This window comes from Aythya fuligula, chromosome 14, assembly GCF_009819795.1.
Source record: "Aythya fuligula isolate bAytFul2 chromosome 14, bAytFul2.pri, whole genome shotgun sequence".
Taxonomy (NCBI): domain Eukaryota; kingdom Metazoa; phylum Chordata; class Aves; order Anseriformes; family Anatidae; genus Aythya; species Aythya fuligula.
The window spans coordinates 18,065,241-18,084,641 of NC_045572.1; the positions used below are offsets into that span (position 1 = coordinate 18,065,241).

General features: G+C 50.5%; 1 protein-coding gene across 1 annotated transcript in view; it reads left to right on the forward strand.

Annotated features, from left to right (window-relative positions):
- The first annotated feature begins 10,600 nt into the window (after window positions 1-10,600).
- The window catches only part of PDLIM4 (PDZ and LIM domain 4), a 41,769-nt gene continuing 32,968 nt past the window's right edge, over window positions 10,601-19,401 (forward strand). The window contains exon 1 of the mRNA XM_032197017.1: window positions 10,601-10,751. Within this exon, the coding sequence (XP_032052908.1) occupies window positions 10,659-10,751 (93 nt within the window). The 5' untranslated portion in view covers window positions 10,601-10,658. The remainder of the gene's footprint in view (window positions 10,752-19,401) is intronic.

A 19,401-nucleotide genomic window follows, 5' to 3' on the forward strand; every position in this document is an offset into this window, starting at 1 on the left:
AACAGAAAAGCAAATATCGACCAGTGCCAAGTATTTGTATTCGCTCTCCCTCGGCTGCAGCCCTGATTGTTTTAAATGTAGTGCTGAGACTGAGATATTGAGTGGAACAGCGAGAGGTTCTTGGGGTGAACTAAAGAGCATGGAACAACCTGGGCCTGACGAGTCCTTCCCGAAAGCAGGAAGGCCGGGGTGATGCCACGGCTGCACAGGGACAGAGCTCTTAACCGAACCAACCATGGACTGACATCCGTGGTGCTGAGAAAAAAAATTACAGGCTTTAGAGCAATATTAAGATTTAAAGCCGTCCAAAAAGCCCGCACCATATTAAATCTTCAAAGAGGTATGTCAGGATTAAAAGGTCCGAACAATTCATCCTCCCTTCCCGTTTTATGAGCCCCCAGAACTGCTAGGATTTGTTTGATCTTGTAACACCTCACCTTGCATTCCTAAACAGCCATAAAAATTCCATATTCTTTGGCAACCAAATGCAATTTTGTGTGATGTCTTTAAAAGATGAAACAGCTTCATTTTGGCGAAGCCATTGGCTTCTCCTGCTAACTGGTGCTTTGTCCGAACAGCCCTCGGAGCAAACAAGGGGGCAGCCGAGGGCTCGCAGTCCTGTGTGGGTTTCCCGACCCATCCATCTTTGGCTTAAACCTCAGGAGAGCAGATCAGAAGGCCGGGTAGGGCTCCAGCAGGAGCTGCCTGTTTGTTTTGCAACTGGTTGTTTAACCACTGGGTGCCACAGCCTTACTCATTTGTTAAATGCATTGCTGGGGTGCCGGTGAGGACAAATTTGGAGGTAATGTTTGTAAAAGGCCCTAAAGTGCCTCAGAGAAGCAGATTGGGTTTATATTCCTAATACTAAATTAAAGTTTGGATATAGTTTAATTAACATAATGTAATATAGTGCTTGAAGCAGACAAATACTTAAAACATTATTACATAATGCTGGCCCTCCTTCACTTGTGAGAGTGTTTGTTGCTTCTTTAGAACGTGACGTCTTTGCTCCACAGCCAGGTCCTTCCTAGGAAAGGCAGAGCAAGGCTGAGAAACATGAGGAGCTGCATGTGTTAAAAAAGAAACAGCATGATCTAACTCATCACTGAGTGGAATTGATGGTTATCCTAATGCCCACTAAACTCCCAGGATAAACTCCTCGAAACGACTTCCCCCCTGTCGCTGCTGGGAGCTTTCCTACTGATGCCACTGGCCATCAATCTGAGACTTCAGTCCTGCTAGACACGGTTTTGTACAGTATCCTAATGGCCTTGCAGGTTCTTAAATATCCTTTATTTTATTTAAACTCTGAGGGCAAGTCTACTCCCAGTCATGCTACGCAGCCCTCTTTGCCTAAATGAGTTGCCCAGATGCAAGCGAAGGCAGAGCTTTGGCCTGGCAGCTGCAGTTCCTGAGTAAGACATCGCATGCTCTCCACTTCCTCGCGCTCTGCTAAATGGCAGACCCATTTCTCTGAGTAATGACAAATCCTTCAGCATACTTTAAACATTTGTTTCAGGCTCGGCTTTTCCAAGTCTCAGTAACTGCATGCGTGGAATGAGGGGAAAGAGAAAATTAAGTTACCATTTGTGCAGAACGAGTTCCTTCGAGGGGCATGCTCTGCCAGGGAACCTAAAGCAATGCTCTGAAGGGATTGTACGAGCGTCTTCAGTGCTAGCAGCCTGTGGCCTATTAGCTACCTAATTATGTGTCCAGAACCTAATGATACCAGAGGAAGGGAACGGACAAAGATGTGTCTGAACTTCTCTGAGCAGGCATGTCGAGGTATGTTGCCCTCTGACTGAGCCACCACATTGTCTCAGCACAGACCATGCCCATCCTAACCCTGATTTCAGTCCCGGGTAACAATGCCCTACAACTAAACCTGTTAAAACTAATCTTGCTTGACTGAAACCTATTCATGCAACCAGCCAAGCAGGTACAGGAAGGGTGCTGTGGAACCGAAGGGGATAACCTCTTCGCCCACGCAGCTGCAGCTGGAGAGGATGGGCACCAACACCCTGACACTGCAAACAGGGGAAATGCACAGCCCAGACCTGAGGGAGCAGCTACGGCACCGTAGGCGGGCGGCTGTGGGGCCTGACAGATGAAAGGAGCAGTGATGGATAGTGTTGTAGCAACAGTCACTGCAAAAGCAGAAAAGGGAACAAAAGAAACAGGATGCGGCTGTTTAAGGAGGTTGATATGTTACATTCCAGCAGGCATTTATGAATTCGTGCTTATGTGCTCAAATACAAATATTGGCAATTCTATTTTTTCGCTCACTCAGCAAAGTTAGGGCCTGTATTCAGGGTTTCTGGACTTGTGCTCTAACACGTTTTGTAATCTGGGTGCACAAACACTGAGATAGGGAACATTAAGAGAAAAATACAATACAAAACAGTAATTCAAAAGACCAATCTCAAACAGTTATGGCAATCTTTCAGATTCTATTTGCGTATTATTTGATTGCTTTTGGTCTGATTTGGTGCCCAGGAGACTCACTCCCATGAATGGTGGGATTTGGACACCAAAAGCATCTTCACTTTGGCCTGCAGGCTCTGGTAGGGACAGGAAGGCTTAGCCCATTCATTTTTTTACAGTAATCAAAAAATGAGGGTTGAGCCTGTCAAAGTCATTAGGAATTTTCCTCGGTACATCTTGAATTTTGGATCACACCAGCATTTCCTCAGCTGTTTCTCCTGTATCCCCTGCTAGATCAGCCCAGCCCGTGGCTTCTGGCCATTATTCCTCACAGAGGTGATCGCTGCTGACAGGACCGTGCTGCGGATGTGCATGTGTGCACGCTGCTGGGGAGCTTCTTCATTTGCTGTCGGTGCTGCTGTTACTGAGTTTCTGCATTTAATCCTAGGGAATGATGGATGTTTTTCCTTCAGTCCAGCCTGAGCACCTCATAGAGTTTCACCTCAAAGTTCAAGCAAAATATTTTTCAAAAGATACTTTGGAAATCCTCCTCCAGCAACCCAATGAAGTGAGGAAACGGGGAGAGTTTGACTTGTTAAGCACACCTCTCATACCCAGCATAAACCCCGCCAAATATGCTCTGCTTTTGCAAAAATATGCTATGCCCCAGTCCCAGTGGATGTTTGCTTCAGTTCACACAAGGCAACAAAAAAGTGGTGCTGTGCCTGTGAGTGGTGCTCAGCTGAGGCCTGAGGATGCTTGTGCCTCTGTAGATAACTTCTGTGAAAGCCCTACAAGCGATGAAGAGCCTGAGGGGAGGGGAAAAGCCTCTGTGATGGTACAGACAGGGACAGCACGTGTCCTGGTATCACACCCTCAGCAGCTGATGAACCGGGCTGCGTTAATCCTGGCAGGCTGCATGGGGATAGGAGATTGTGTGGCTCATCACCCCGTTTTTTAGCTTGTTTTTCCCCTCTGTCCCTCTCAGGAAAAGGCTGTGGAATATTCTGGAATGGATTGGAAAGGTTCTGTGAAATCCACCTACAGAAACCTCTGTGATTCCTGAGGCTTAAATACGGCATCTGTGGAACTCAGCCTTTCAAAAACAGTGAGTTTGCTGAACTTATCTCTGAACGATAAAAGGCAAACTTTCCTTGACCTGCATAAATTGGGAACATTCAGCTTAATTTTCTCCAGTTGTCTGCATTCTGTAGCGGCACAACACCCAAAAAAGGAAGCACCACTATCAATGGGGTCCAGAGCTGGGATGATAAAAGCTGAAATCCCGAAGAAAGGCATGAACCTATCTGCTGAATAGTTGCGATTGCTTGCTTTCTACCACATGAAATAATGATAATAAAGACGTATTGAGTTTGTTTGCAGAACACCCCAGCAGCTGACGTCTGTCAGGATTTCACAAGAACAAAACACAGAAGTTGGAGTGTGCACAGTGCACGGGCTCGCGTTACGCGTGGGGTTTTCGCTTTGTTCTTCCCGGCGCTGCTTCTGACAGGGAATCAGTCAGTTTAATCCCGTAATGGGAACAATTAGCCTTACAGAAGAAGCAGATCGCTTCTAATCTCATCTTCTCCTTGCAGTGTTATGCCAGAGTTTCTCGTTGTTTTCCCACCTGTGGCTCATCAGTCACAGGGCGCACAGTGCCGGCAGGGGAGCCTGGCTCATGTGCATCCTTCATCCATGTGCTCTGGAGCAGGACCGAGAGTGGGGAGAACACGGAGCCAATTCATTTTACAGCAAAACCAACGGGAAACAGCGAAGTTTTAATTCAAAAAGACTGTGCTTAGCTTTTGAGAAGTACAAGGGAACATTCTGTGAGCTTCCCATCAGCCCTGAAAAGCCGCCTTGTCCTCCTCACGGCCTTCCTTGGGGCTGCCCTTTCTCGAGGACAGGCTGCTGCTGTGCTCCGACAATCGCCGTGTCGCTGCCTCCCGGTGCTCCCTGCCGGGAAACCCATCTGCCGGCCTTATCTCGTGTTTAGTCTGCACGGCTTTGGAGGCAGGGATTCATCCCAACCACACGAAGCTCTGGTAAGTGGCTGGCGGCCCGATGAGCAAGGACTGGAAGGGCACGTAGATGTTATCGCACCACCATTTGTCATGACGACAGAGCAAACCACGTTTTGCATCTGTCAGTGTTCTTGTTTTTCATCTCCTGAGCACATTTTGAAAAGAAAAAAGGATCTCCTGGGCCCTACCACGAATCTGCTTGTGCTGCAGAGTCTGAGAGCCTTCGGTGGCAGCAGCAACCACACACAGCCCAACTGCTCGCACAGTTTTCTCTGTAAAATCCTACAAAGATACAAAGCCTTGGGATGCAGCAGCAACCACACACAGCACACCTCCTCACACAGTTTTCTCTGTAAAAACCTACAAATCTACAAAGCCTTTGGAGGCAGCAGTTCTCCACACCTGCGGCTGGTTACAGAACAAGGACTGTACCGGACTGCCTAGATTTCTTTCATTACCCTAATGATTTATATCACAGCTCATTTTTTTTTTCTCTGTGGGATGCCTAGATCTGTGAGATAAACTTTTTATAAATGATTTAGACAAACAAATGAATTAAACGGAATTCAGAATGACAGCTTCCAACACTTGGGCACTAGCCAAGGAACTTTCAAAAGCCAAAATAATAGCTCAGATCTGAGAGATTCTGCAAAGCCTATAAATTAAGTAATCCTTTTCAAACCAGCCGTCAAATCTGCCATAGGGTTGAGATTTGCCTTGACTTAATCCAAATAATGAGTTTCAAAATTAAATGTTTTCACAGGATGTTGTTCTTTGGATAGCTCGGATTTTTTTAATTATTAAGTAAAGAAATAAACCAAAACCCTTAAGAATTTGTTGTACATGAATATGGGGAAGGTCCCACAGGGTTAGAAAGGCACCAGAAAGTGCTAATTTAGGCAGGGGAGATGGAAATTAAGATGAAACTGTCAAGCACGGCTGATTAATGCATGAAAGGTTATACTCTGAGAAACACTGACTACTGGGAGGGCAAATTAAACCACAGCTGCACAAATGCCATGAAACTTTGCTTGGAGTCTTCACTCCCACAAGAATTTTGAATTCGTGTAATCAGCATCATTTCCAGGGACTGTTTCCAATCACAAATAATGAGAGGAACAGCCAGTGTCGGAACGTACAAACGAAAACTCCCAACAACTGAATTTCCAGCACAAGATTTGTTTTTAAATGGGAGCGCAACTGATGGGACGTCCAGCCCACAGGCGAGCACCCAGCATGCTGCTCAGCACTGCTTTTAAATGCCCAGTGTCTGTGTTGAACTGCTCAGAAATGGTCTAAGGAGACATTATTAATCATTCCCTGCACAGCTAGGGAACTCTGTTGGATTCCCACCTTCATTTAAAAATGAAATATAGATATTTTTAAGGCCCAAAAAGTGCATCCCGCGAAACATGTAGGTACATTATTTTAAAATATTTCCAACAGCTGCCACACTGAAAGAGAAAGATCTCATGCCTAGGGTAAATACCACGAGCTGAAACAAAGGGAGCTATAAAAATATTTTCCTTACCTTAATGACAGAGGCATTCTAATTCTCAGGTGATAAAATTAAGCGGAGCTTGGAATTTTACACATGCTACATCAGACGTCAGTGTAACAGGAGCTCTTTCAGAGCAGTCATTCATCTGGAACCTCTGGGCAAATAAACTGCAAGAAGTATTTCAGAACGTGATGAATGTCACATTAAAATGAACTTTTCATCACATAGGAGCTCGCTACTTAAACGAGCAAGGTGGGGAGCTGCACCTCCCAGCATATAGCGGAGGATGCCTGCAGAGGTGCAGCTCCATGTAACGTGTGTGGCTGCCGAGGAGGAGGCTCCCGACTCACCCCCGTTGCACTCACCAGCTTTGCACCATCTCCTTTATTTTTTACCCTTGTGATCGGTCATGGAGGCACCACAGGGGGCTCGGAAGGGCTCGGCAGCATCAGTCCCCTCTGGCACTTGGCTGCGCTGCTCCAGGTCCCCCGTGGCTTGCAGCTGTGGCCCCTGGGTGGCTGGGGAGACATCAGGGGGGTCAGGCAGTGGGGACGGACTGCAGGAGGAAAACAAGCATCACATGGATCCCTCCAGGACCTGACCGTGTGAGTGTGAGAGACAAGCACTGAGCACAAGTTGGGTTAACGTTTTTATCGCTAGCTTTCCATGCAAGGAATGGACCTGCCAAGTGAACCCTTACTGAACTCGTTGCAGTTTAATAATTTGCATTAGCACCAAATAATCAGCTTGTCACTTCTCAGACCTTCCATCACTGCTGCGCCACCACGGTGCTGCGCTGGCATTTCCAGAGGTGTCCCTTCTAACGGGGAAATTGGGCACGACGGACGGATGAGTGAAAAGTGTAATTCCTAGCACATTCCCTGTTCCAGGTCATGGAGTCTCGTTGAATAGTTAATTGTGCAGTGAAACATACTCTGGGTAGAAAAAGAGAGGCAGAAAATGTAATCACAGATATTCCATGTGTCAGCATTCACACTGGGGACCCCACAAGAGTTTGGGTGATTCTGCAAGGCAACGGTGCTGGGTTAGGGGAGTTAGCGGTGAACCAACACGAGAGCCATGAAGCCACTTGGAAACCCAAGCTATACCTACAGGAATAATGCAGAAATGTTGAGCAACTTGTCAAGCTGAGCTGCATGCAGCCAAGAGGGATTCCCCTGCTCTGGTGACCAATGTAGAGATTTATAGGCCCCCACATCAAAAAAAGATCCATCAAGAGGCTGAATTCTACCTTAAACTCCAAAAAAAATGAAGAAGCTTGAATTTAGCAAGCCTTTTGCAGATCTCTGACAAATGCAGTAATTTATTGAATTTGCACTAAATATTGGGTATTTTTTTCACAGTATGAAAATGGAATATTTTTGGTAGACCTGGGGCCAGTGCAAAGCCTCCAGCTAGAGAGGACCCGTGGCTGACTTCCAGCCTCCTGCAACTGCTCTGAGGAGAAGCAGCCCCAGTCCAGAAGAAGGTGATCTGCAGAGCAGGAGAGCCTCCTGGCCTGGAGGAGAACCATCAGGCTGTAAGGACACCAGAAATCACTCCTGTGTGGGCAGATATCCAAAAACTTTTTTGGGGGGTTGTTATTGGGGCTCCCGGGACCTCTGCGAGATGTCAGGGGGTGGCAAATGGAAAAGCTGAGTGGTGGTTCAACAGGGAACACGGAGATGGAGATGCACAGTTTGCCCAGTCAGTCTGTGACAACAAAGGCAGGAAGCAGACAGTGACCCCCGTGGCAAAGGAGAGCCCGAATGAAATGCTCTAAAAAGAAACAGGGAGGCGATAAGGCTGCGGGGTGGAAAAACACTGGAAACATACACAGAGAGAAATATTGGGGGGGAAAAAAAACACAGCAAATGGAGTGATGAGATTGAATTCATGAAAACATTTGACCTTTCTTTTGAGTAATGCATGGTCTTTGTTAGAGCTTGCTATAGAGTTTCAGCACTCGGCAGAAGGAACATGTTGGAGATAGGGTGTTATTAGCTTAATGTTACGGCTTGCTCCCGCAGCAAGATCCCTATCATCTTCTGGTGATTCTGTCATTTCTGTTCCAGAAGTAGAACTCATTTCTGGAAATGACTTAAAATATAGCTGAAAAGTTATCATGTTAGGAGAAACAAAGAAATAGAAATCGCTGAGTCCGCTTTTGTTCCCCAAAACGACCGGGCCCTTTTCGGGCTGCAGAGCTGTGCTGGCTTTCTCAGAGGAAGCACATGTGGGAAGGTGTGGGAGCAACGGGAGGAAACGAGGCGCCTGGGGAAAGTGGGGCTCTTCAGCTAGTGGTCTCATTCCCAAAAACCTTGAAAAAACCCACCGGTGATAGAGGGGTACAAAATGAATTCCTGATGCAGTTCTCCGATCCGAGGGCTGGTCTACACATGGACACTTTCCAGCAGGAGGAATTCCACTGCAGATACTTTTATTCAGACTAAAACTGGCTCTACTTCAGCTCGGTTTAATGCATTTTGGAACGGAATTTAATTTGGAATAAGCACACCCACAAGTTTAAACTGATTTGGCTAATTCCCATTGTATTTTACTTGGGTTACCTTTTCCATCAGCCTTAACGTTATGTGAGGGGCAGCCTCGGCTGAGCATTCGAGAGGCCTTGAAGAGAAACTGTCCTGAAGTCAGCAGCTTTTTCAGCAGATTTCTGAAACGAATACTTTAATAGCGGGGGGCTCTGCGTTCTGATCGGCTACTTCCCATGCCAACAAATTGCTCTGAAACCCTGGCAGGCTGCTGTGCCTGCCACTCACGGGCAGGCTGCATTTTAGAAACCACCACGGAAATAAAGCCCTGGCCATCGCCGGCACCGCACGGATCAGCAGCTCCGTTTGTCTCTGCGCTTTGCCTTTTCCCTGTTGGCATTGCTCTCACTTTACAGCAGACTTAGTTTACTGACATAAAAGAATTTTTCTTTGTCCTCTGCAGAGGGAATGAGGACAGCACTGCCTGGCTCAGCCCCGTGGGGCCGCACGCTGCTCCTGCCCCCCGAGCAGGACAGGGGGGACCCAAGCTGTGCCTCCAGCCCCCTGCGAGGCGAATGTCGGGGCTCAGCCGGGAAGCGAGCGAGGAAACCTCGGGCCAGCCTCCCCGCAGCTTTCTGCAGCCCGGTGATATCATGCAGGAATGAGGCATGATTCATCAGCCCTCGCACAGACAAAAGTGAGCGTTCGCAGCCTGCGTGCGCGGTGGAGGCACCCGCCCGCATGGGACAAAGAGGATGGGTAAAAGCCCGGCTGGTCCCAGCTGCGTCTCAGCTCTTCTTCTGTAGGTCTGTTTCCGTCAAGGCGAACAAAACTTATTGTATTTGGGGCTCATAACGCGTGCTTGCTGTGCTCAGGTTGCTAAATCACGGGGCTGCCCCAGAGCCCGCGGTTAAATGCCTCAGTTCCCACCCCAGCCAAGACCAAATTCCCCTGGAGAACCCGGGCACGGCAGCCTCCGACAAACCCTCCTATGGCACGAGCAAACACACGCAGAAACATTTCACAGCGAGCAGCACATAAATCAAAGTCGCAGAAACCGGGCAACACGAAGCTACTTCGCAAAAGTGGACTTTTCAAACAATGCCTCCTTTGTTTGGTGCTGTTTAGAAGCAGGGTATTTCGGCCCAGCCCTGCCCAGGCAGTGTGGGGTTTCCCAAGCCCAGGTCTCTCTCGCACCCCAATTTTCAGCAGGGACCCGATCAGCTGTGCCCATTGCTTCACCCACCCCACCTCCGTGCCTTGGGACACCCTCTGCAGTGCCAACATCCCCTGGGTGCCCCCATGGGTGCTCGTCTGGGGCAGGCAGCGCGCTGGGTGGCAGCCCCATGGTGGCCCCACACCACTTGGCCAGCGGGAAGGGGCTGCACCGCGGGGTCTGACGCTGCCCTGGCCACCCAGGACCCCCTCCACGGGCCGGTGTGGAGGTTTCCCAAGCTGCTGTGACCCAAGTGGGTCATTCCGTTTGGAGTATCCTTCCAGACACCAGTGGTGATGGACAGCATAATGCCTCTGGTTTTACTGGAACATCACAAATTTCGTCATGTGCTGCTGGGGGGCAGCCAGGGTGCGTGCCGCAGTGCCCACGGGGACCGCACACCCCCGAGCAGCCACCCAAAAACCAAAATAGAGCCCAGCTGAGCTGCCTGGGGCAGGGGGTGCCAGGGCTGAGCCCCCCACCCTGCTCCATGACCGCGGGAGCTGTGGGGGGGCACCGCCGGGGCCCCTTCGGAGCGGCAGAAACGAGAGCTGGGGGGGGGATGCGAGGGGGATGGAGGGGATGTGGGGGGCATGGAGGGGATGGAGGGGATGTGAGGGGGATGTGGGGGGGATGGAGGGGATGTGGGGGGGATGGAGGAGATGAGGGGAGCATGGGGGGGATGGAAGGGGTGTAGGGGGCATGGGGGGGATGTGAGGGCAATGGAGGGGATGCAGGGGGGATGGAGACTCCCGGGGCCGCCCCCCTCCCCTCCGCCTCCCGGTCCAGGGCCCCCCGCCCGCCGCTCCCGCCCCGTCGGGGCCGGACCCGCCCCCGCGGCCCGCCTCTCCCCCCCCCTCACCCCCCCCATCGGGGCCGTCCCGGGGCTGGGCGAAGCTTTAAGGGCTGCGGCGGCGGCGCGGAGCGGAGCCGGAGCAGGAGCGCAGCGCCACGGACTCCCCCCCCTACACCCCGGTGCCACCACCGCCGCCACCGCCATGCCCCACTCGGTGGCCCTGCGCGGCCCCTCGCCATGGGGCTTCCGTCTGGTGGGCGGCAAGGACTTCAGCACGCCCCTCACCATCTCCAGAGTGAGCCGGGGGCCGTGGGGTCTGCGGGGTCTGCAGCGTCTCCCCCTGCTGTTTTGGGCCGGGAGGCACCGGGGGCTCCGGGGGGCGCCGTGCGCGGAGCCGTCGGGGGGCGCTGGGCACGGAGCCAGGCGCGGAGCCGTCGGGGGGCGCCGGGCGCGGGGCTGCGCGCTGGGGGCTTCTCGTTTGGGCAGCTCGGCTTTGTGCTTTGGGGTCGGGGGAGCGCTGGGTGCTGGGCGGAGGGTGCAGGGGTGCCACTGAGCTCCCCCCGCTGGGCTGCGGGGTTTCGGGGGTTTTTCTGGACGTGGGGGGGAGCGGGCGGTTCGCAGGGCGGCTGTGGCGTTGAGCTGCCCTCCTGGCGCACAAAAGCCCTCTGCCATCTCTTCGTTCACCGGCCAAAGGCGTGACAGAAAGTGGAAAATATTTCCCCTGGGCTGTAAAGAAAGCTGGGGAGGAAGGCACCTTTAAAAGGACCTGGGGCTGTGTTGGAGCCCTGCAGTGCCCACTGCCCAGCCTTGTGGGGCTGGTTTTATTCCGGGCTGCCCCCACTCAGGTGGCCCAGTGGGGTTGGGTTGTGAAGGTATAAAGTGGAGAAAAGGGGGGGAGATGGATTTGGGAAGGACTGGGGTGCAGGCTGCTGCTCCTGGGGGGCTCGGGCACCCAGCTCTGGTGTGAGTGCCCCTGGGGAGGTGGGCACAGCAGCTCCCCGAACCCCCCAGCCACGTGGGGTTTTATTGCAACTGAGCACAGAACCTGGGTGTCTGTACGAGCCTGCCTGCTGTGGAGAGGAACATCTGAATTTAGAGGAGGGAGCCTGCTCGGCTGTTACTTTGGAAAGTTTGGTTTAACGTTAAGCAAGAAAAAAACTCTGCTTTTGCATAGCCAAGCGCTGGCCCAAAGTGGATTCAGCAAACGCAGGAGGTGTGAGTATAACGCCCCTCTGGCTGGCTTTACTTTGGGCAGCAGAGCAGGGCTGGGGGTGATGGGTTGGCGGGGTTGGCACCCCCTTAGCCCAGGCCTGTTGTAACCCTGCTCCTGTTGAGGTGAGGGGCAATGCTCTGAGAGCAGCTCCCTGACGCTGCTGGGGGCTGACAACAGCCAGCTCTGCTCCCACCACACAGAGATGGTGCTGGTTTGGAAATAATGCCCAAAGGGGCAGAATTAGGGAGGCTGGGGGTGGGCATGGGCTCTGGGAGCTGGGCTGTGCTGAGATGTGGTTGGGAGCAGGTGTGCTGCGTGCCCCCCTTTGATTATGGAAGTGCATGGGGAGGCAATTAGGTGAATTGATGAACCAGGAGCTGGGGGAGCAGCTCTGCCCATCCTGAGGCTGGTGCAGCCCCCGGACCCCCAGCCCAGCAGCGGGGAGGAGGGGAAGATCCGCAGGGCCGGAGACAAAAGCGTGGGAGGGAGCCTCTCTGCAGGCTGATTGTGGAGGCTTTTGGCTGACTTCTGCCTGGTTCAAAGTGCTTTTTTATTTATTTTGTATTAAAATGTCATTAAATTACAAACAGATACTCTAAAAAGCAGCGATCCTGGTGGGAGGAGGGAGCAGACTCCAGGGCTCCCACCTCCAGCTGCGAGCCCCAGCTGCTGACATGGGCCAGGGCTGGTGGCTGTGGGGCTGGGGTGGCTGCACCCCTTCTGGGGATGGATGCACCCCTCCTGTGCCCTTATGGGGCTTGGGATGATGTGGGGCATGAGGCTGGGGCTGCTCAGCAAGCCTCCTGTGTGTGCGGGACCAGCTGATGCCGGCGGATTGTGGGCTAGAATTTGGGACGTGAGACATCTGAAAGCCACCCACATCCAGCTCTCGATGCCAAAGGCTGTCTGTCTCTTTGTAGCCCTGCTTCCAGTCACTTGTAAAACATGAATTCATCTGCGTGGGGTTTGAAAAAAAATATCCTCAGTCACCAATAGGTTGGTTTTGTCTAGTCCTTGCTAGGCTGCTACAGGAAACAATTTCTCTCCAGACCTGACAGCTCCCTGGCAGTGAGGGAGCGCGCTGCTTGGAGCTGCTTGCTGCCTGCCTGGAGAACCCTCCCTGGGTGCAGCTGCTTCTCCCAAACCTACCTGCGTGCTGTCACTTCACCCAGAGCAATCTTAAGTGTTGCATTGGTGGGATCTGACCCCAAAGAGGGGCTGTAGGAGGGGCGATGGAGCAGCCGGAGCTGGCTGCACGGTGCTGGAGCAGGAGGCACTGCTTTGGTGCCCAGGCTGGGGCGGGATGAAAAGGACAAACCTGGAAAAATATGGATTTGGCAGCAAGAAAAACAATGATCTCAAACAGTGCTGCTTTGGAGTAGGACTTGAGTGGCTTACCAGGTCTTGCTTTACCCTTTCACTCCCTGCAAAGTCCTGCGCTTGCACAGGTGCAGCTCGTGGTGGTGAGCCCTGTCGCTTGCAGCTGTTTCGAATATGCTCATGAAGTCAAGAAATGATTTATTTGTCTTGAAAGCAGGTCTCATCCCTCTGTGGTTTGATAAATCTTAAATGACAAGTGGTAAAGGTCTGATCGCTTGAGTCACTGAGAACAGCTGATGCTGAGGCCATGGCTTGAGCTGGAGCGTGAAGTGTTAAAAGTCTTTAAAATGAAATCTTGGGTATTAAAGATAAGGAAATGCAAATACAGATGGGTGTGCTTAGGGCATCTGTCTCATGTGGCCACTTAAAAAGCCAGCTGTGCTTGCTGTCCCTTTTTTCTTTGTTTCTTCCCCTGTTTTCTTGGGGGCCACGGAGAGTAAGACTGGAGGTGGTGGCACTGCCCTGCAGGGGAGCCCAGGGTGGGACTGCAGCCTGTGGCTCTGTGCTGGGGAGGGAGCCTGGCTTGCTTTGTCCCCGTGGCTACAGCAAGTTAAAGCTGGGTGTAGCTCATCATGTAATGAGAGGTTCCTTCCCCTAGTGATATTTATAGGGGTGGGGGAATGACCCAAAGCACCTGGCCAAGGCCAGCTCTTAGGACTTGACAGAAAGTGGCTGTAGGACCTTGTTAATTTTCTGGTAGCTGTCAGCTGCTTTTCCTTGGAGGCTAACAACTGGACACTGCCTGTGCCTGTGGCACGGGGGCTTCCTGCTGCTTTCACGCAGGTACCCACAACACTCCCTTTCAGCTCCCTTTCACCCGCCAGCACACCCAGCAGCAGGAGTGGAATAACTTACTCAGCTGCTTTCAGTGCTGTGCCTGTAACCACATCAGTAACTGCTGTGGTTCCGTGTGGGATTGCTGTTGATCTACCCCTTGCCTAGGATTAAAAGATAATCAGTCATTAGTGTAACTGGAGTAGCTGAAGGTATTAATCGCCCGAACTCACTTGTCGAGCTCTTAGAGCAGCCAGCGTCATCCCCTGCCCAGCTCTGCCAGCGTCAGTCCAGAACTCCCTGGCTGAGCAGGCTATTGACAAATGGACTGTGAATCCAGTATTGGAAACAAAAAGTAGTTTTTTAGCACAGCTTTTCCGTTATCTGCTGGCTCCAACATCGGTGTACCTGCTGGTCTCTAGCAGAGCAGCAAGAAATGCATTTGTCAGCGTTGGCTTGGAGCTGGAACAAGAAACAATCGGTCTGCAGCCCATTACCCAAGCAGTGTGGTGTGGAGAGTTCAGGTTGACTCTTAAGTTTAAGCAGCTTTTATGTTTGAGCAAATACTTGCACCATGTAAGGTTGGGATACACAGAAGGAATTCTGCCGATGGAGGAATTCCAATAAAAGTTGTCTTGTTCACTCGTCTGGGCTCCCTGCAGATCCCCCGGTGCCACGCTGGGATCCTGACCACTTGCACACCAAATGCATGCACCCTGAGCCCTGTTTATGTTATGGGGTGGCTCACGGGTCCTGTTCCTGCATGCTCTGGGCTGGGGATGGCAGAGCCCAAACCTGAGGCTGGGCAGTGCTGGGCACAGGGGGGTGGTTTGGGTTAACCCCCTAAATCCTGACCTGTTTGCATGAATCCTGACACTTGGCAGAGAAGGCAAGAACCAGAGACGCCAACAAAAGGAGCAGGACTTTTTCCTTTGCTTTTCTGCTAGGCCAGAAAGTTGTTGCCCTGGTTTTATATGCAAATTTTATGTACTTGATTGTTTATTAAATGGAAACGGTCCACTTTGTTAATAGTCCCAAATGGACTGGAATAACTGCTCTGTGCTGATAAAAATCATAAAGCTACAGACACTGCTGATTTCTGCTGGCCTTTGGTATTTCTATTGTCTGTATAGAAGAACTAAGGGATCTTTGCTGTTTCTCTTTGTTGCATATTATTGTTGTAACGTAATGATTCAAGTGGGGTGATGTTCTTAAGTGGCAGGAACTAGTTGTGCTTGTTGTTGTTTTGTTTTCGTTAGTCTCCCAGTGCTTGGTTGGTTGGTGCAAGGTCTCACATGAGAAATCTGTGCTCTTACACTTCAAGCTGTAGTGGTGCTTAACAGTTAATTTAACAAAGATAAGGGCTAACAGAAGTATGTTACAAATATGTTCGCTGCTGAACGTGTTCCATCACTGAGGCTTTATTTAATAACCGAGAGTGAAGTAAATGCTTGTGCTGGTTCAGGAGACAGTAATGGGAGAATAGGCTGGAATGAAAGGCTAATGGTAATTACCCTAATCAAGCACGCTGATAATCCCAAGTGGGAAACCGGGCGGAAAGAATGATTCACGCAGGTCCATTCATACGAGCTCTGACCTTGGTGCAAGTTTAGCAAAATAAACCCAGCACACCCTTGAAAACACTCAGGCCGCTGCCAGGTCGAACAAAGCAGAAGGTGCTCGGTGTAACCGGGGTGTTGAGCTTTTTGTTGTTGCTGCTATAAAACTGACATCACCTGCATTGTGAAGATGGAAAGATTGCCTGTTGGGACAGGTAGGCAGAGTCAGAGTTCCTTTGGAAAAATGTCTGGGTGTATCTCGCTCCATACGAGGATAAAGCAGAATAAAAGCTTAATAAAATGCTCCTGTTGATGTGGGATGCATGCAAGGAAAATATATGGAATGCTGCTTTTTTATTTTTTTTTGTTGCTTTATGGTTCAACAGGTGGTGATACATATAGGTGGTCCTGCTGGGGGTAGATCAGTCCTTTAATTTTAATACAAATATGTCATTATGGGTTATGTGGAATTAGTGAAGACTATTACAACTCGTTTTTTCTTGTAGCTTGGGGAGAAAAATGCATGTTACAAGTCTGCAGGTGTTACACAGTGAATCTCTAGAGGTGTGGATCCTTTTAAATGTAATATTTTAACTTAAATCGTTTGACTTCAGAGTTCTTAAAATGCATCGGCTCCTGGTTCTTAGATACCCAAACACTTAGCGAAATTATTTTTGTTCTAAGCCACCTGTGACCACAGGTGCTGGAGTGTGAAAGAAAACAGCAGATCTCTCAAGATCTGGTGGAGCTGATAAAACAGCTAAAACAAACATGTTAACAGAACACACTCCACTTGATTTGTTGTCAGTGCGGAGCTGCTGGATGTGTACTGAAGCAAGGCACTAATATATGTAGTGAAAGCTCGTTAATGTAATGGGTTTGTACACTGCCGTTAACACCAGCTCGCAGTAAGCCCTGGCAGATAAGGGCTGGGAATGTTTGGCTTCAGCTTCTCGTCTTGCTTGAGGTTTCTGTGCAAGTACCAGATTCACTGGGTTACTTGGAGCAATTGCAAAAATGCAGAGCCACAGCGTGTCGTTGGAGTGGGTTTCACAGCCAGCAGAGACCAGGAAAAAAGAAACAAACGTTCTCACCATATAGAACGTATCTCTATTTAAAAAAAAAAAAATGCTGTGCAAGAGCATTTCAGCCAATAAATCTCCCAGATGTCATAAAGATGCCTTCAAAGCCTGTACCACACTCAATCTTTCTTGTCAACCAGAGCAGCAGAAACTTGCAGCTCAGATTCACACCCATTAAACCTTAAGTACTTTGACAGAAACACGTCTCGTGGGCTAACAGCAGAGTACGTGCAAATGACATCTTAGAGTACGAGAAGCTGCAGAAAGCAAAATACAGCTGATTAAATAAGATGATTTTAAACAATTATTCCTAGTTATCAGTAACGGGCAGTGCATGGCTGGAAGAGAAACAGCCTTGAAGAACTAAAGCCTGTGTGGTTCGCGAACAGGCACCATGGGCTGGAAGCTCTGCTGGAAGGTTACTGTGCCCTGAGCCTGGATGCTGTCATCCCCTGAAAGCCAAAGCCACGGACGTTTCCCAGAAGCCTTTAGCACATGTAAAGCTTCCAGCACAAAAGGCCAAACCCTGCAAAATATCTACTGTGCACAAATAAACCAGGAGAAGGCAGTGGCCCGCGGCCCAGCGGCAGCAGGGTGCATGATGTGACTGCCTCCTTGTTTCTCAGGGACCGAGCTGCAGGTTTGCTCCCTGCCTGAATTCAGACTGCTTGTGGTGAGCTGCTGCTTGACAGCACCTCTGCCACTCTCCTTTAGATCATAAAGAAAATATCTGCCAGGAAGATGGATTGAGAGAGCCTGTGTTTTAAAGGGAGCGCTGCGAGCACCCGGGGCCTCGCCAGAGCTGCTCCTTGCAGCCCCTGTGGCAGTCCCAGAGCTGGGCTGGGGGGCAGAGAGGGGGCTTCTCAGCAGGGCTGGCCACAGATCCTTGAATGGAAATGAGCTGCTGAGCATGATAAAGGCTTCTCTGCTGAACTGGTGTGCCAAATGGTGGCCATGGTGTGGCTCCTGGGGGACCTTGGAGCTGCTCTGGGCTGATCCACATCATGGGGTGTGCTGTCCCCCTGGGAGCACGGGGTGACCCTAAGTGTGGCAGAACCCAGGGTGGTAGTGGGCTGGTGCTGGGTGTAGCAGAGCAGCTCATCCCCAGCTTCTCCCCACCAAAGAGGGAGGAGAGGGGCAGCAGTGTGGTGGGGCTGAGGAGGGGGGGCTTCCTGCAGTCAGCCCCCTCCCATGGCTGAGCAACCTGCGGCTTCCTCGGCTCTTTGCAATTTCCACGTGGGTTACATGGCTCAATTTATATGGTTCAATTTGGTTCCTTGATTCTCATCCTCTTCCCTGTAGAGATCTCAGCCCTTGAGCTGGATTAGGACCTAAACTACAAATCTGATTCTAAATTTGGATTCGGATCCATCAGCACTTGGGCTAGGAAGGGGGGTTTTGAGTGTTTTGCCCTTCGTAATGCTTGTACTCTGCTTCTTTCCCTTTTATGCTCTTAAACGTCTTCCTTCTTATTTCTTCAGCAGTTAAATGAAGTCACATTATGTAAACAGTGCTCCTCGCTTGCTGTGGTGTGCAGCATGCCCAAGCAAAATCAAGATATGCTGGTCTCTTGCACTTCTCTAACCGCTTATATAAACGGATTGGCAAGGAAAGCATATTAGTTCAAAGAACAATGCTATGAAAAGCTGAAGAGAATCCCTGGAAGGAGTGGTTAAAAGATTTGGGGAATTTATCTTCATTAGTTTGCCACTTAACTCTTGGTCCTTCCTGTTTTAAAAGATATTGCTGCTGTAAGAGCATCTGCTGCCTTGTGGTGTGCTTCCTGACGGCAGGACGAGTGCGCTTTGTTGGAAAGCTGAGAACTTTATCACACTGTCTTGAAAGCCTCTCAGAGGCTTTAATCAGGCCCTTTTGATCATGCTTGCAGAACAGAAAATTTCCCCTGACTTGCCTGTAACAAACTGCTATTGATTTGGTTACCAAGTTATGTGGTCTGTACAGGTTTGTGCAGAATTGTGCCTTTTAACCCATTAAATTCATAAAGATAGTTCCGATAATTGATGGAGTGAGCTTTTTTTTTTTTTTTTTTTTTTTTTTTTTTTACATTAGCAATCCTACTGTGTTAACCTATTAATATAATTACTTAATATAACAAATTAAGCTTTTGCTTAAGCATTCATTGCTTCTGCTTATGGTACCGGCCAGTTCCAGAGCTCCCTTGAACAAAGCTGCTTTCACACAGAGCCGCGGGTGCCCTTCCCCTCCATGCCCAGCACCAGCCCCTGCCCGCACCCCATGGAGCTGGTGGTGCTGCACCCACAGCAGTGCTGGGGGCTCACCCCCAGGGTTTGCTCTGCCCTGCCTGCTCCTACAGGCCTGGCAGGCACCTGGCTTTGGTCTACAGGAGGGAAAGAATAATGCTGCGTGTGTTTCAAGAGTAAACTCCTCTTAGTGCAAATAATCTCACTTACCAAATGAGATTGCGCAGCTTCCAACACCAGCTGGCTTAGTGCAGCAGTTGCCTTAATGTGCATTATTTTGTTGGCCTGGAGTCAGATGCTAGCACTTAGTAAATCAGCACGAGGCCCCAGCGGCCAGATAAGATAGCCACTGTTGGGTTTGGGGCTTTTCCCAGACCTGCTCCAGAGCATCCCCTTGACTGGGGATAGAGGGTGGTTGGTTTTTTTTGAGCATGGCTTGGCCTGGCGATGTCTCCCACAGTCAGTGCTGTCAGATGGGGAGCAGACTGCCCTGGAGAAGCAGTGTCCCCCAGCCCGACGGCAACGTGGTGGCCTCCAGGGCATCTCCAGCAGCACCACGCTGCTCTTGTGTGGCTTCTCCCAGCTCTGCATCAGCTGGCGTTGGATTAACAGCAGTGGGAAGCACAGGGTAATGATAATTAGCAGCCTAATTTAACTGGTAGCTGGTGTTCATGTCAGTGCGAGGGTCACTGCTGTGGCCCGTGGTCATCGCTGG